At 41.6% G+C, this 17,109-nt stretch overlaps 1 protein-coding gene and 1 non-coding gene across 3 annotated transcripts; one reads left to right on the top strand and one right to left on the bottom strand.

The window, feature by feature from the left end:
* The first annotated feature begins 2,757 nt into the window (after window positions 1-2,757).
* Window positions 2,758-10,588, top strand: LY96 (lymphocyte antigen 96). Of its 2 annotated transcripts, XM_036437152.2 has the most exons (5): window positions 2,762-3,039; window positions 5,370-5,459; window positions 7,819-7,947; window positions 9,720-9,772; window positions 10,465-10,588. In XM_036437152.2, the coding sequence occupies exons 1-5, from the start codon at window positions 2,928-2,930 to the stop codon at window positions 10,561-10,563; spliced, it is 483 nt and encodes a 160-aa protein (XP_036293045.1). In that variant the 5' UTR covers window positions 2,762-2,927; the 3' UTR covers window positions 10,564-10,588. The 2 variants fall into 2 exon arrangements, with proteins under 2 accessions (XP_036293046.1, XP_036293045.1); XM_036437153.2 differs by lacking the exon at window positions 5,370-5,459 and having other exon boundaries at window positions 2,758-3,039.
* Window positions 10,589-14,966: 4,378 nt separating this feature from the next.
* LOC118718733 lies at window positions 14,967-15,096 on the bottom strand. The gene has a single exon (XR_004987910.1). It is a non-coding gene; the product is annotated as a small nucleolar RNA SNORA65 (small nucleolar RNA).
* Between the last annotated feature and the right edge of the window lie 2,013 nt (window positions 15,097-17,109).

Raw genomic sequence — 17,109 nt, forward strand, 5'->3', positions numbered from 1 at the left:
GAAAATACATGTACATGCTGGCATATGCATGGCTAATAAGTAAATGTGATTGCCTCTCAGCTGGGAATTGGATATCTGGCACATAATAACAATAATAAAAGTAAAGGGAGTTATCTTTCCTTTGTGTTTGGATTTTTCTAAAGGTAAAGATACAATCTTTTCTCACATTAAAAACTTAAAAATTTTATATATTCTGGAAAGCAGTGTTAATCTGCTTCCTTTGGTAACAGCTTGTTACCTCGGTTCTCAGCTGCCTGTAATAAGGCTCTCCCTGCGGTAAGCTGTGGGAAATGGCGACCTCAGCAGTGTCTTCTGTGGTCCTTCATGCACTGCTCTGGTGCATCCCATCAGTAGGAGAAGAACATGTACTAAGGTTGATAGTGTGTTTTATAGCGATCTCTGCTAACTCTTGGCATTTTAAGATTTTACCTCTAGTTGTAAAACAAAAGTTGTTTCCTGTGAAGGATTTTCAGCCAGGAGCAAAAGCTCAAACCATTTAGATCTGTAGTGCCTGGTGTACGCTAGGTACTGTCCTAATTGCCAGTCACAGTTAACACTCAGACTGCATGGAGCTACCTCATGTCTTGCTGCCTGCCAAGATGGTGAGTCTGATCTTCACACCTTGCCTCCATAAGGGAGGCCGATGGGGAAGCAGCAGAGCTATCACTAGTTCATAGGGAGGAGCATGCAAGTCTGAAACTGCTAGAAGCTTTAGCTTCAGGTAGAAAAGAGCTCATTTTTGTGACACCCAGAGCCTGCCTTCTGCTAGGATCTGCCAGCTTGCCTAGCAGCGGGCTCTGGGGTCTCAGAAAGATAAGCTGTTTACATCTCCATTCTCAGGTTGGGTCTCTGCCTGCCTGTTCTGACAGCTACTTAGGCATATACTTGTTGCTATCTTAACACTTAATGTGATGTATATCTTTTTTTAAATATATTTTATTGATTTTTTTACAGAGAGGAAGAGAGCTAGAAACGTCGATGAGAGAGAAACATCGATCAGCTGCCTCTTGCACACCCCCTACCAGGGATGTGCCCACAACCAACGTATATGCCCCTGATCGGAATCGAACCTGGGACCTTTCAGTCTGTAGACCGACGCTCTACCACTGAGCCAAACCGGTTTTGGCTATATCTTTTTGTTAATTCTCACACAAGGATATTTTCCCATTGCTTTTAGAGTGGAGGGGAGCAGCGAGAGGAGAGAGAAATATTAATAGGAGAAATATTGGCTGCCTCCTGCATGTCTCCTACTAGGGATCAAGCCTGCAACTCAGGCATGTATCCTGACCCAGGATATAACCAGAGACCTTTTAGTGTGTGGGACGCTGCTCAATCAACTGAGCCACACTGACCTTGGCTAAACACATTTAAAAAATATATATTTTATTGATTTTTAACAGAGAAAAGGAGAGAGATAGAGAGCTAGAAACGTCGATGAGAGAGAAACATCGACCAGCTGCCTCTTGCACACCCCCTACTGGGGATGTGCCCGCAACCAAGGTACATGCCCTTGACCGGAATCGAACCTGGGACCTTTCAGTCCGCAGACCGATGCTCTACCACTGAGCCAAACTGGCTTTGGCTAAACACATTTTTAAATTATGGTAAAATGTAAAACAAAAATTTACCATCTTAACCAATTTTAAGTGTGCAGTTTAGTACAATTCAGTATAGTGTTAACTATATTTACATTGCTATGCAACAGATCTCTAGAACGTTTTTATCTTGCAAACCTGAAAATATCTATTAGCTCCCCATATCTTCTTCTGTGGATTTGTGCCTTTTAAAAAATGGAAGCCCAGCTGGTGTGGCTCAATGGTTGAGCATTAACTTATCAACCAGGAGATCATGGTTCGATTCCCTGTCAGGGCACATGCCCAGGTTGTAGGCTTGATCCCTAGTAGGAGACATGCAGGAGGCAGCTGATCAATGATTCTCTCTCATTGATGTTTCTATTTCTCCCTCTTACTCTTTGAAATCAATAATAAAAAAAAAATTTAAAAACATTTTTAAAAAGGGAAAGTTACACACTTCTTGAAACCTTTTACCAACATGTGCTTATTTCCATCTAAACTTGTAGATTTTTAGGCCCCAACTCCATGCCATTGTAATCCCAAACTATATCCTATAAATGATTTCAAATAGCAAAGAATCTAAAGGGTCACCTTTTTCTGGAAGGGAATAAAGAGTTTTGAAATGAGATAAATTCATGCCATACATGAAATGGTGTTCATTTTATTATTAGGGCTCAAAATACTTCCTGGAGCTGCAGTTTGCTTAAGGAAGTTCATTCTCAAGCCTGGCAGGGCCCCAGCCCACAAGGCAGAACTACTGCTGATGGACTGTCTGGGGTTTTCTCCAGCCCGGCTCTGCCCCAGGGCTGACCTGCTGCTGAGCAGAAACAGTTTGCATAGGGCTGTTCGGTTGGGATCTATTTGCCCAGTCCTCTGGGCCATGAGAAATTGTGTCAAGAGCCTCTGGGGGAGAATGGAAAAGGGGTGTCCTCTGTTGGGATCCTAAAGGAAACCCACAGGCTGGCTTTGTTACTGTTGACTGGGAAATACCCTGTTTTGTGTGTACAGCTCTGTGCTCTAATTTGCATCAAGCATTGGAAAAGAGTACATATATTCTAAATCACTTTCTTTTCTCCCCTTGCAGGAAGTGCTCAAATCAATCTCTCTCTCTCTCTCTCTCTCTCTCTCTCTCTCTCTCTCTCTCTCTCTCTCTCTCTCTCTCTCTCTCTCTCTCTTTCTCTCTCTCTCTCTCACACACACACACACCAGAAAGAGGAAACAGTTGGATTGGAACTTAGAAGTCATGTGACTGATGACTAAGTTGACTCTTTCCTACTTACTGAAAGGGAAGAAGAACCTGAGGATGAGTTGCTGGTTCTCCTTGCATTTGTCAAGTTTGGGAGATATTAAATCATGTTCCTACTTATGCTTCTTTCCACCCTGTTTCCTTCCACGTTGCCTGAACCTGGGAAGCAGTACTGGGTCTGCAACTCCTCCGATGTGAGCCTTTGGTACACCTACTGCGGTAAGTGCACAGCAACGGGTAGTTGTAGTGCCAACTATTTCGAGGGTGTGTTTTCACAAGAACTCCTTCCTGCTGTGGCGAGAACTCAGGAAGCGGAGTGTGTTACAGCTGCTGCCGGCAGCAAGAGTGATGGCTGATGACCTCCCTGTGTGGGTTATCCCGATCCTTCACAGGCCTCCCCATCTCTAAACCTCCAAGGGCTTCTGTGGTTCCCTGTGTTAACTTTCCCCGCCTAGAGCCTAGCCTCAGATCCCTCCCAGCCTGCTTCTGAGCTTTTGCGTCCAGGCCCCTAGACTAGTTCCTCCTGACAAGGAAGCACAGTCCCAGGTGCCTCCTGGAACGGATTATTGTGGCCAGTGATTTTCAGCCGCTGCGCCACAATAGTTTTTAAAACATGCAACAGCTGGCTCTTTAGTCAGGGGCATGGGCCTCTTTTCCCTTAGACCAGTGTTTCCCAAACTTCTCTCATGATGAGAATCACCCGGTGGAGTTGTTAAACTACAGATTCCTGAATCCCAACTAAGAAGTGCTAAACTAGAATTTTTGGGAACATATAGGTAAAAGTGTATACTTAACTAATGCTCTAAGACAGAATGCTATAAGACAAAGCACTAAGTTAAGTATACACTGGGGCCTTTGTTTATATCCCACTTCATATTATAATTAGCTTTTAAGGTCCTAGTATCAATAATTTGATTTGTCTTTTAAAAAATATTTTTGCCCTGACTGGTTTGGCTCAGTGGATAGAGCATCAGCCTGCCAGGTTCGATTCCGGTCAGGGGCATGTGCCTTGGTTGCCGGCGCATCCCCAGTGTGTGTGTGTGTGTGTGTGTGTGTGTGTGTGTGTGCAGGAGGCAGCTGGTAGATGTTTCTCCCTCATCTGTGTTTCTGGCTCTCTATTGCTCTCCATTCTTCTCTGTAAAAAATCAATAAAAATATTTAAAAAATACTTTTATTACCCTAACCAGTTTGGTTCAGTGGATAGAGCATCGGCATGCAGCCTGAAGAGTCCCAGGTTCGATTCCAGTCAAGGGCATGTATTTTGGTTTCAGGCACATCCCTAGTAGGGGGTATGTAGGAGGCAGATGATGGATGCTTCTAACTCTATCCCTCTCCCTTCCTCTCTATAAAAAAATCAATAAAATATATTTAAAAATATTTTAATTAATTTTTAGAGAAAGGGAGAGGGAGAGAGAGAGAGAAAGAAACATCAATATAAGAGTGAATCAATGGGCTGTGTCCTGCACATCCCCTATAGGGAATCTAGCCAATAACCCAGACATATACTCTGACTGAAAATCAACTCACAACCTTTTGGTGCATGGATGACACCCAACCAATTGAGCTGATTTGTCTTTTGATTTTGATTTTGATTTTTTTTTTTTTTTTCAGAGAGGAAGGGAGAAGGAGGGGGCGAGGTAGACACATCAGTGATGAGAGAGAAGCATTGATTGGCTGCATCCTGCACATCCCCTACTGGGGATTGAGCCCACAACCCAGGCATGTACCCTTAACCGGAATTGAACCCTGAATCCTTCCATCTGATGCTCTATTCACTGAGCCAAACCAGGTAGGGCTGTCTTTTGATTAAAAAAAAAAAAGTTTGTATTGATTTTTAGAGCATGAGGAAGGGAGTGAGAGTTAGAAAGAAACATCGATTGAGGATCAAGCCTAAAATCTGGGCCGTGTGCTCTGATTGGCAATCAAACTGTGATCTCCTCGTTCATAGATGGACCGAAGCTCAACCTCTGAGCCACACCAGCTTGGCTCAGCAGATGATCGTACAAGTGATTCCTTATTCAAGTCCCATACTATTGTAGCTTTAGGTCTATTCCAACTTTCTATTTCTTCAGTCCTTTTGGGACTCCCCCTTGGAAAATTTGGGCGTCTGGATGCATGGATTAACCTCTGCCCTCCCGAGTGAAGCTGGAGGCTAGGGGATTCTTCTCCTGTCTTTGCTGTGCCAGGCTCAGGGTCTCTGTTGAGGGGGTGTCCCCAGTCTCCCTACCAACGTCAGTGAGTCTGGATTGGCATTCTCCTGGGTCACAGGAAACTTCTGATTCGTTTCTGATTTTTCACAAAGGGAATTTGTCCACGAACTGTTGCTGAATTCGAAGTATGTGGGGGAAAGAAGGGTCTTGGACTTCCTACTCTGCCATCTGGCGATGCCATTCCTCTGGAGAGGGAGATATTTTTAACCAACATTAGCTTTTCTCATTAGTATTTTAGTATCTCAATTTTAATACTGAAGGCATCATTTGGGGGGGTGAATTTCAGAAGATCTTACTTTATTGGAAATATTGTATTGACATTATCTTCATTCCATTTAGATAACGTGAACTATCCTATCTCAGTAAGAAATGAACCCTGTGTAGAATTGAAGGGAAGCAAAGGACATTTGCTTATTTCCTACATTCCAAGTAAGTCCAAAGTTTCACTAATGTACATCAATTAAAAGAATCCAAGCGATATCGATGACAAATGATTGTGTTCCAAATGTACATGTATTAGTTTTCTGTTATTATGCAACAAATGACCACAATCTTACTATCTCAGTGTGCAGAGTAAATATTGAGGAAAACTGAGGATAGAAACCTTAGGGAGGAGAGTCAATGAACTAGACTAAGGAGGAGTCAGAGGGGCTGAAGGACAGCCAGAAGAGAGTGGGAGCACTGACACCAAACCAAGGAGAGAGTTTTGAGGAGGATCCGGCAGCTCTGTTACCCACAGTCAAATTCAAGTTAAGGTTGGAAAACTTTTCCTTTGGTTATGGCTACAGTGAACCCTGGTGACCTTATTAGGGAGGAAAATATATATATATATATATATATATATATATATATATATATATATATAATATTTTATTGATTTTTTTTACAGAGAGGAAGGGAGAGAGATAGAGAGCTATATGAGACGTCTCTCTCAACGTCGATGAGAGAGAAACATCGACCAGCTGCCTCTTGCAAACCCCCTACCGGGGATATGCCCGCAACCAACGTACATGCCCCTGACCGGAATCGAACCCTGGACCTTTCAGTCCGCACACCGACGCTCTACCACTGAGCCAAAATGGTTTCAGCTAGGAAAATATTTTCATTGAGATGGTGGCTACAATAAACTATTTTCATTATAAAAAAATTGTACATCTTTTCCAGTTGGGCTAACTGAATAATATAAGAATTGAGCAAAATGCATTGTTTACTGGCTCTTCTCATGTTAATTATTATTAGGGAGACCATGAGGAAATAATGATTCATACACTTAATTTTTAATTAAAATGTTTAATTTTATCCTCCAAGAAATGTGTCATCAAAACTACTAAAAAGTGGGCATGAGTTAATTATCATTATTTCCTTTCTTTTCTTTGAACTTCTAGCAGAATTGTAATTACAACAGAAAATTTTATATCTTCATTTGATAGTTTTCTAAAAAATAATTTTCTCTAGTTTTAGGCATAGCATATAATTCTTACTGTGGAATATTCTATTTGATTATAATCCGCTAGTTACCCTCTCAAAACTCCAGTTTTCTCATCTACAGAATAAGGATCACAATACCCACATTATAGGTAGTTGTGATGATTAAATGAAATAATGTTGCAAAAGCATAGGACATATTTTAAGTATATAATAAATATTAATTACTAGATGCCTGGTACATGAAATCCAGGCACATTAAAAGGGGATTAATTAGAGAAAATAATTTAATATTGCTATTTGCTCTTTCTCTATAAATATATTTTATTGATCTTTTTACAGAGAGGAAGGGAGAGAGAGAGCTAGAAACGTCGATGAGAGAGTAACATCGACCAGCTGCCTCTTGCACACCCCCTACCGGGGATGTGCCCGCAACCAAGGTACATGCCCTTGACCGGAATCAAACCCGGGACCTTTCAGTCCGCAGACCGACGCTCTACCACTGAGCCAAACTGGTTTCGGCTGCACTTTCTCTATAATAGAAGTGTCAGAGATGAAAGAAAATTAGTAAATGGTATACGAAAAACTTCCCCCTGTCAGAGTCTAGGGCGCACCATGGGATCCACCACCCACTCATATGTGCCTCAAAATCGCGTGAGACCCATTGGGCTAGATCCAGACCTGGCCAGTCCCACCCTTGTCAAACCCTGCTGGACAGGGAGTGTAGCCTTAGGTCCCATGGCCCGGCGCCAGAATGGGGGGCATGGCCTGAGGTCCCCGAGCCTGGTGCTAAGGTGGGAGGTGCGGCCTGAGGCTCCCTGTCAAGCCAAGCCAGGCAGGGAGGTGCACCAAAGGTCCCCAGGCCCAGTGCTGGGGTGGGCATGGCAGCTTGAGGTTCCCCGTCCAGCCCTGCCGGGCAGGGGGTGCAGTGTGAGGTTACCTGACCTGGTGCTGGGGTGGGGGGCGCAGCCTGAAGTCCCCTGTCAAGTCCCACTTGGTGGAGGGGCGCAGCCTGAGGTCATCCGGCCTGGTGCTGGGGCAGAGGGAGCAGCCTGAAGTCCCCTAGTCCTGCACCAAAACAGGAAGCCCACCTTTTGGTCTCCCGTCAAGCCCCACTGGGCGTGGGGAACATGGCCTCAGGTCCCCTGGCCTGGTGCCTGGGTGGGGGGCGTGGCCTGAGTTCCCTGCTGATTGCTCGCTAAGGCTCCTTATAGTGATCTAGCCCAATGGGTCAGCTGTGGGTGCAGCCATCTTTGTGATGGAGTGATGGTCAATTAGCATATTCCCTCTTTATTAGATAGGATTATTTATAAAATAATCTCTTTATTTGAGGGGCTAATGGGATTTTTTTTTTCTTTTTAAGGAAGAGACATGAAAAATTTATATTTCAATCTGTATGTATCTTTTAACACCATGAATTTTCCAATGCGCAAACAAGTCATTTGTCAAGGATCTGATGATGATTATTCTTTCTGTAGAGCTCTAAAGGGAGGTAAGCATTTAATCTATATTACTCTCAGAATAAAATATAAGAGTTTATAAGAATGTTATGAAAATTTAATACACTGAAAATGTGAAGTTCCTTTTCTGATAATAACTCTTTATTCCCATTCAAAATTTTTACTTTTATGTTTTTTTTTTAAATATATTTTATTGATTTTGTACAGAGAGGAAGGGAGAGAGATATAGAGTTAGAAACATCGATGAGAGAGAGTCATCGATCAGCTGCCTCTTGCACACCCCCTACCAGGGATATGCCCGCAACCAAGGTACATGCCCTTGACCGGAATCGAACCCGGGACCTTTCAGTCCCTAAGCCGATGCTCTATCCACTGAGCCAAACCAGTCCCGGCTCAAAATTTTTACTTTTAGCAGTTTGAACAACTTAATTTTATAATTATGTTATTGAATTATTATTAAGATGACACTAGCATGTGTTTACAGGGATATTAGAATTTTTACTTTGTTCAGATAATATTTGTATATTTACCCTCGGTTATGGTTCTCTTTTTCTAAACATCACATTTATTATTTTTCATGGAATCTTAGTCAATTTTGCTGCAGAACTACCTTCAGTGTTCTTTATACTCTGCCTCAGAAGAAAGGAAGTGAAGACAAATTAGGAAGTTTGGTGGTATCTTAGGCTCACAGTAATGAAGGCCTGCGTTAATATTGTGGTAATGGGGATGAAATGGAGACTAGTAAGGTTTAATGGGACTGGGAATTTTAGTGCTAAAGAAGGGGCAAATTCTTAACGATAATGAGTTCTGATCTGGGTATGTTGAGCTTAAGGTGATTTTGGAACATTCAAATAAATATGTCCATTTGGCAGCTGATATATAGGCCCAGAATGAGGACATTCTGATTTAAGAAACACAGATGCTGCCTGACTGGTGTGGCTAAGTTGGTTGAGTGTCAACCCATGCACCAAGAGGCTGCCGGTTCAGTTCCCCATCAGAGCACATGACCAGGGTTACAGGCTTGATACCTAGCAGGGGGTGTGCGCAGGAGGCACATCATCAATGCTGGTTCTCTCATCAATGTTTCTATCTCTCTCTCCCTCTATCTTCCTCTCTCTTTAAAATCAATTAAAAATATTTTTAAAAATATTCATAAATTAAAAAAAAAAAGAAACACCATGAGATCCTTGAATGTTTGGGACTCAAATTAATATCAGATATATCTACTTTTAAAATAACTGTCCTTCTCTATTATACCCTGCTAAAGGAGCAGTAGTACTAAATATGCACATATATTACTAGGAATGAAGCATATTAGCACTCTCTTGTTCATCACTCATTCACCATTGAGACCAGTGGGCCTTAAAAGTTTGCATCTACCATACTAATGTTGGTCCTGAGAGAGGTTTGCAGTGGCAGAGGGGCCATGGGAGAAGGGGAGCCAGGGAATAAGACTTATTGTTTCTCTACAATTTTGTTTGGACTGCTGCTGCCAGTGGTCGAAGTGTCAAAGGAGAATGCTGTACTATCAAAAAAGTCACTTAGTGCTGAAACCGGTTTGGCTCAGTGGTAGAGCGTCGGTCTGTGGACTGAAAGGTCCCAGGTTCGATTCCGGTCAAGGGCATGTACCTTGGTTGCGGGCACATCCCCGGTAGGGGGTGTGCAAGAGGCAGCTGGTCGATGTTTCTCTCTCTTCGACGTTTCTAGTTCTCTATCCCTCTCTCCTCTCTGTAAAAAATCAATAAAATATATTAAAAAAAGAAAAATCACTTAGTGATGCCCGTTTTTTGTGTTTTGTTTGCAGAGACTGTGAATACATCAGTGCCATTCTCCTTCAGGGGCATCTTGTTCTCTAAGGTATTGTCTAAGTGTCATTTTGTCCTTTCTTCATCTTTGGCAGTAACAGATGTGTGAAGAATTTGAACAAGCAGTGTGCAACTTCTAAAAATTGATATTCAAGATTTTTCCTCTACTTTTACTTGCTGTTGGATATTTTGCCATTTCTTCTTTCTGAAGAATATGGAAATATATATTAAAAAAAAAAAACTTCCATGAAAGAAAGCTCGTTTTCACATCATGTTTTTCCCCCTCTAACATACAAGGCTAAACGTAATGCAAATGCTCGCTATTGTGACTTCTGGGTGAAAGCATTGTCAGAACTCTGTAGCTGCCTCTATGAATAATAACCATGTGCTTTTAGATGTTTGCATTAGATACCTAGCAATGAAAATTTTGCACATTTCACTTTGGGTGAATATTTAAAAATAAACTTTAACAATGCATATTCTTTACTGATTACAAATGACATTTAATGTTTGAAAATCTCATAGGTTAGTCTCAAAAGTTGTTAAAAACATTCTCATACTTGGGAAATAAATGAGTTTTATTTGAGTCTGCTGAATTCAAAAACATAAAATTTCATCTCATTAGAAAACTGAGAAAATGATAAGCAATTCAATTTAAATGACTTCCCCCTAGTAATAAAAAAGTCTTTCAAAATAGAGGCACATAATATTTATATTACTTGTGTTTCTTATTCTTCATTTTAGGGAAAATACAGATGCGTTGTGGAAGCCATCGCTGGGAATACTGAAGAAATGCTCTTTTGTTTGAATTTTACCATCATTCATTACTCTGCTTCCAATTAGAATAAATCTAATGTGTAAGGACTGACTGTAGACGCTGAGTGATGGGTGAATGGATTAGTCTGACACTCACTTCTGTGAAAGAGAGGCTAAGGGACTGCTTGGCTATTGGCACCAAACAGCCCCACTTGCGTGCCTTCTTAGGCTTTTATTATAATCACAGCTTGAACTCAAATTAACCTTTAGATACAATCAGCAGGGTAAATATCCTTGAGAAAGCACATACTTCTACAAGGTCGTTTCTAAAGACTAAACATAGAGATTCCAGGGGCTCCAATTTATTTGGAAAAGTCAAGGTAGGGGCTGCCATCTTCGGCAGGGCCCCCCTAGAGGCCCTCAACCTTTCCGAGATTCCTCCTTACAGACTTTCCAACAAAGTCTCGTGCTTTCCTACATAGTATATCTATTTTTTCCAAAGGTTTTATTCTTCATTTATTTATTTTTTTTTTTTTGCAAAGTGTACTAGTTTTCTAGGGCTGCCGTAACAAATACCACAGAGGGGGTAGCCTAAACAATAGAGATTGATTTTCTCATGATTCTGGAGGCCAGAAATCTGAGGTCCGTGTTGGTGAATTTGGTTCCTTCTGAGGCCTCTCTTTTTATTTTTTAAAATTATTTTTTAAAGTATAAATTCTTTATTGTTTAAAGTATTACATACTAGTGTGTCTCCTTTTTCCCCCATTGACCTCTCCTCAGCCCCTCCCCCCCCGAACATGTCCTCACCCCCCTACTTTCTGTGTCCATTTGTTATACTTATATGTACGCATACAAGTCCTCTGGTTGATCTATTACCTCACCCTTTTTTTTTTTTAAATTGATTTTTAACAGAGAGGAAGGGAGAGAGATAGATAGCCAGAAACATCGCTGAGAGAGAAACATCAGCAGCCGCCTCCTGCACACCCCACACTGGGGATGTGCCCGCAACCAATGCACATGCCCCTGACCGGAATCGAACCTGGGACCCCTCAGTCCGCAGACCGACGCTCTACCACTGAACCAAACTGGCTTCGGCTTACCCCACCCTTTTTAACCTCCCCTGCTTTTCCTCTGAGGTTTGACAGACTGTTCGATGCTTCTGTGTCTCTGGATCTATTTTTGTTCATTGGTTTATGTTATTTATTATATTCCAGAAATGAATGAGATCTTGTGATATTTATCTTTCTCCAGTTGGCTTATTTAGCTTAACATAATGCTCTCCAGGTCCATCCATGCTGTTGCAAATGGTAGTTGTTCCTTCCTTTTTCAGCAGCATAGAGTTCCATGGTATAGAAGTACCACAGTTTTTGTTTTGTTTTGTTTTGTTTTCGTATGTAAACATCTTTATTTTCAGCTTCAGACTCATGTATCTAAATACTGTTTGACTTCTTTATTTTTATGTTTAGTAAATGGGCATAAGACTTTCTTAACTAGCCTTTAAAAAAATAAATCTTTATTGTTCATATTATTACAAATGTTCCTCATTTCCTCCCCTCCCCTCCATTGCTCCCCTCCACCAGGTTCCCACCTCACCCTCTGCCCTTTCCTTACCTCCCATTGTCCTCATCCATAGGTGCACAGTTTTTGTTCAGTCTCTTCCCATACCCCCCATTCCCCTTTTCCCCGAGAATTGTCAGTTCACTCCCCTTCCATACCTCTGATTCTATTATATTCACCAGTTAATATTGTTCATCAGATTTTTTTAATTCCCTTGGTTTTTAGATTCACTTGTTGATGGTTACATATTTGTTGTTCATAATTTTTGTCTTTATTTTCTTCCTCTTCCTAAAGAACCCCCTTCAAAAATTCATATAATTTTGGTTTGATGGTGATGAACTCCTTTAGCTTTTTTTTATTTGTGAAGTTCTTTATTTGGCCTTCGATTCTGAATGATAGCTTTGCTGGGTAGAGTATTTTTGGCTGTAGGTTCTTGCTATTCATCACCTTAAATATTTCTTGCCATTCCCGTCTGGCAAGCATGGTTTCTGTTGAGAAATCAGCTGACAATCTTATGGGTGCTCCTTTATAGGTAACTACCTGCTTTTCTCTTGCTGCTTTTAATATTTTCTCTTTGTCTTTTGCTCTTGGGATTTTAATTATGATGTGTCTTGGTGTGGTCCTCTTTGGATTCCTTTTGTTTGGGGTTCTGTGCACTTCTTGGACTTGTATGTCTAATTCTTTCACCAGGTAGGGGACGTTTTCTGTCACTATTTCTTTCAGTATGTTTTTGGTATCTTGCTCTCTCTTCTTCTGGGACCCCCATAATTCTGATGTTGGTTCACTTGAAGTTGTCCCAAAGGTTTCTTACATTATCTTCAACTTTCTGGATTCTCTTGTCTTCTTGCTTCTGTGGAGGAGTGTCTATTGGCTCTTTATGTTCCAAATCTTTGACTTGATTCTTGCGATCTTCCATTCTGTTTTTAGGACTCTGTATAATATATTTTTTTCAAACAATGTATTCTTCATTTCTAGTTGATCCCTTATTATTTCTAGTTTTTCATATCCTCATAAGTCTCATATATTTTATTGGCCTTTTCTAGGAAATTCTTGAAAAACCTTATGCGTGGTTTTGAACTCTATATTCAGTTGCTTTTTGTCCTCCATTTCTTTCGTTTGTGATCTGTTTCCATGTCTTGGCTTTTTCGCAGCTTCCCTGAGTTGGTAGTCTTAAAAGTCTCTGTGTTAAGCTTGGATGGGGCATAGTTTCAGGGTGGAGCCTACAGCCTTGGCTTCCGTCAGCCCTGCCCTATGAGGCTCCTGAGTCTCAGTGTTCCTCAGTGTCCTTCTGTGCTCGCTGCAAGCACCTGTGAGAGAAAGGTACTCTAGAGTTTCGCCCGCTACCAAACAGTTTAGGCTCTCCCCCAATGAGCCTGGAACTGGGGTTCAGTTCAGTTGGAAGTAGGGTTCAGAGCAGTCTGGAGCTTTTGTCTCCTTCCTGCTAGGGCAATCCAGCGGCACAGTCAACAGTTTGTTCTCTGTGCACAATGTGCGCGCCTCCGGGACTGCCTTTCACCGCTTCCCTGAGGTTCCACCTTACAGCCCAGGCTCCCTCTGTATGAGCCTGGGTCCCCAGGGTCTTGCCCAGAACTGGGGTTCAGTGCTGTTGGAACTGGGGTTCAGCACAGTCCGGAGCCACTAGGGAACACCAGCCTCTCTCTTCTCTCTGGCTCCATCCTCTCTGCGCGCGTAATGTGTCTCTGTACCTTAGGCTTTTACAGCTCCTCTGATTTTCCTTCTGGTTTTCTCTTTCCTTCTCGTTGTAGAAATTCCAGTCAGTTGACTTTCCTGTAGTTCTGGGCAATGTCCATTTTGTATTTTATTGAAATTGTTGTGTGAGGCTGCAGTTAGGTGCTTTCCTATGCCGCCATCTTGGTTTCTCCCCTTAACTCATACCACAGTTTTTTAATCCACTCATCTGCTGATGGGCACTTAGGGTGTTTCCAAATTTTAGTTATTGTAAATTGTGTTGCTATGAACATAGGGGTGCATATATCCTTTCTGATTGGTGTTTCTGATTTCATTGGATATATTCCTAGAAGTGGGATTATTGGATCAAATGGCAGTTCTAAATGTTTGGGGAAATGCCATACTATTCTCCACAGTAGCTGCATCAGTGAGGCCTCTCTCTTCAGATTGTAGATAATCTTCTCCCTGTGTCTTTACACTGTGTCCCTCTGTGTGTGTCTTAATCTCCTTTTCTTTTAAGGACACCTATCATTAGATTAGGGCCCACCTATATGACCTTAGTCACTTTTTTAAGATCCTATCTCCAAATCCACATTTTGAGGTACTGGGAGATAGGGCTTCAGCATGATTTTGGGGGGTGGGAAGGGGCAGGATTCAGCCCATAAAACAAAGGTAATGAAATCTCTTGAATTGGCCAACCTTCCTCCATTTCCTGCCTCTGCTCTGGGGCAGGTGACAGCATTGCCCCCGGCTGATCTTCCTGCGGCTGGCCAGGGGCCACAGGCCAAGTATTCTCCACAAAGGCAGTTCCTGCTTTCAAAATACAGGCCCAGCCATGCCACAAGGCCAAAGGAAAAAAACAAAACAAGAACAAATAAGGGCCTTCCTGGGTCTTTTGATTCCTTTGGGATAATGCTGGAATCTTTGGATGGCCTGCTGGGCCTTATTCATCTTTTCCTTCTCTAGCTGCATCTCCCACCATCCTCTCCTTCCTGCCTGTGTTCCAGAATATGCCACTGTCCCTCTCACTCCAGAGTCTTCATCCACAATTTATTTTTATATTGATTTATTTTTATTAAACTCATTGGGGGTAACTGCTTAATAGGATCATACAGGTTTAAAGTGTGGATCTATGTTACAAGATCCACCACCCAAAGTCAAATCATCTTCAGAGATCATATAGTAGGCCTCCTTCACCCCCCGGACATCACTCTTTCAATTTTTATTATTATTTTTTATTTCCTTGTTGTTCCCATGCTATCAGCACAGAGTCACCCACATGAAGAATAATCCTGTTTCCTAAGCTGGGGCTTAGTTTCAGCTCACCACTGGATTGCACCAGCCAACAGGGAAGTGGTCAGATGCACAGGGAAGTGGTCAGGTGCACTCTTTCAATTCTTGTTTATTTCTGGTCTTTCATTGCTCAGGAAGGGTTAATGACTTAAAAAAAAAAGGGTTAATAACTTGTCAAAATATTTCTTAGATATTCGCCTGGTGTTCTCTCTGTTGGAGTCAATTAGAGCTTTTGGCACAATTGCTTTTTTAAAAATATATTTTACTGATTTGTTACAGAGAGGAAGGGAGAGATTCAGAGAGCTAGAAACATCGATGAGATGAGAGAGAAACATCGACCAGCTGCCTCTTGCACACCCCCTACTGGGGATGTGCCCGCAACTCAGGTACATGCCCTTGACCGGAATCCAACCTGGGACCCTTCAGTCCGCAGACCGACGCTCTACCACTGAGCCAAACCGGTTTCGGCGGCACAAATGCTTTTTGCATGTCTTCACTGTCCTAACCGGCTTTGTGGATCTCAGGTTTCAGTTCAGCCCCTGCGTTCCACTACTAAGAAAACAGAAGTATACGGAGCCAAACTCTTCCCTGCACCCAAACAATTTCATAATCTCATTTTCTCCTCTCGGCTCTCCCTGCCCTGTTCAAATAATTGGTTTCACCCTCCATTGAGCTTTACAGGAATTGTTCCTGGGGATTTCCATGCTGCCGGTGGAAGAGGAAATTTCATTTGTGAAGTTATCCATTAATCTGCAGCTATTACATTGTGCTGCCTCTCAGAAGTCATTTTAAAATGACACCCTTTGTTCTTTATAGTTCTCATCTCTCCTCTAGTAAGTAAATGTAATTGTTTTCAGGAACCTCTGGAGCTACAATTTAAAGAAGTCCGGAAAATATCACTTCTTTATCCTGAGTAGTTTGCAATGCCATCATAAGCCTATTATGGGAAACCTCACGGTTTATGGAAATGGCTGTTTGCCTCACATTGATTGTCTCAGGAATTAAGAAAAGGCATGACTGTAATGGCTCACTTGGTGGCCCTGTGCGGCTGAGGCTGAATCCCTGACTGCAGTGCTGCTGAGAGAGTGCAGGGGCCAGTTTTCGGATGAGCCCGAGGCCCCAATTCCCAAAAGCCAGGGCTGTTCTCCCTGAGACTGACCCCTGGAGGCCAGAGGTGCAGGTAAGCCTCCCACTTCCTCCCGCAGAGCTGTGTTAGCATACAATGTTCTGATATCACTTAGAGATAAACACAACTGGAAGCTTTTAGATGACTTATTTGCTTTTGCTATTTTTAACTTGAAATTGCTCTTCCTAGGGTGTCGACAAATTAAACAACAACAGGTGTAAGGTCCTGCTAGCAGTTCTCAATTAAAACTTCTTTTAAAAAAAAAAAATTAAAATGAGAATTTCTCCTTAGATTAATAAAAATCTTTGCTGGCCTGGCCAGCATAGCTCAGTGGTTGAACATCAACCTATGAACCAGGAGGTCAGGGTTTGATTCCAGGTCCGGGCACATGTCCAGATTGGGGGCTCCATCCTCAGTGTGGGGCGTGCAGGAGGCAGCCAATCAATGATTCTCTCTCATCATTGATGTTTCTATCTCTCTCTCTCTGAATCAATAAAAATATATATATTTAAAAAAAATCTTTGCTGGCCTCTTTAATAAAAATTAATGCATTTCATTGTATCAAGTTCACACAAGTGCATGGAATAACAAATAAAATTCCCCTTTTCATTTCTGTATACTGTTTCCCTAAACCATTTTAATAATTTGGTATATGAATTTTCAGATTTTTGCTTCATATGTATATCATACTATATATGCTATCTTTATATTCATGTATCTGCATATGTGTATTTCTAAATATGAAGTTACTATATACTGTTTTTAATTTGAATTTGGGAAATTCAAATCCATGTCACTATATATATATATATATATATATATATATATACATACATATATATGTGTGTGTGTATATATATATATATACACTTTATTTTAAAAATGGTTGCATAATTATTTTTTTTTTAGTATATTTTATTGATTTTTTACAGAGAGGGATAGAGAGCTAGAAACATTGATGAGAGAAA

Source organism: Pipistrellus kuhlii, unplaced genomic scaffold, assembly GCF_014108245.1.
Source record: "Pipistrellus kuhlii isolate mPipKuh1 unplaced genomic scaffold, mPipKuh1.p scaffold_m20_p_14, whole genome shotgun sequence".
NCBI lineage: Eukaryota > Metazoa > Chordata > Mammalia > Chiroptera > Vespertilionidae > Pipistrellus > Pipistrellus kuhlii.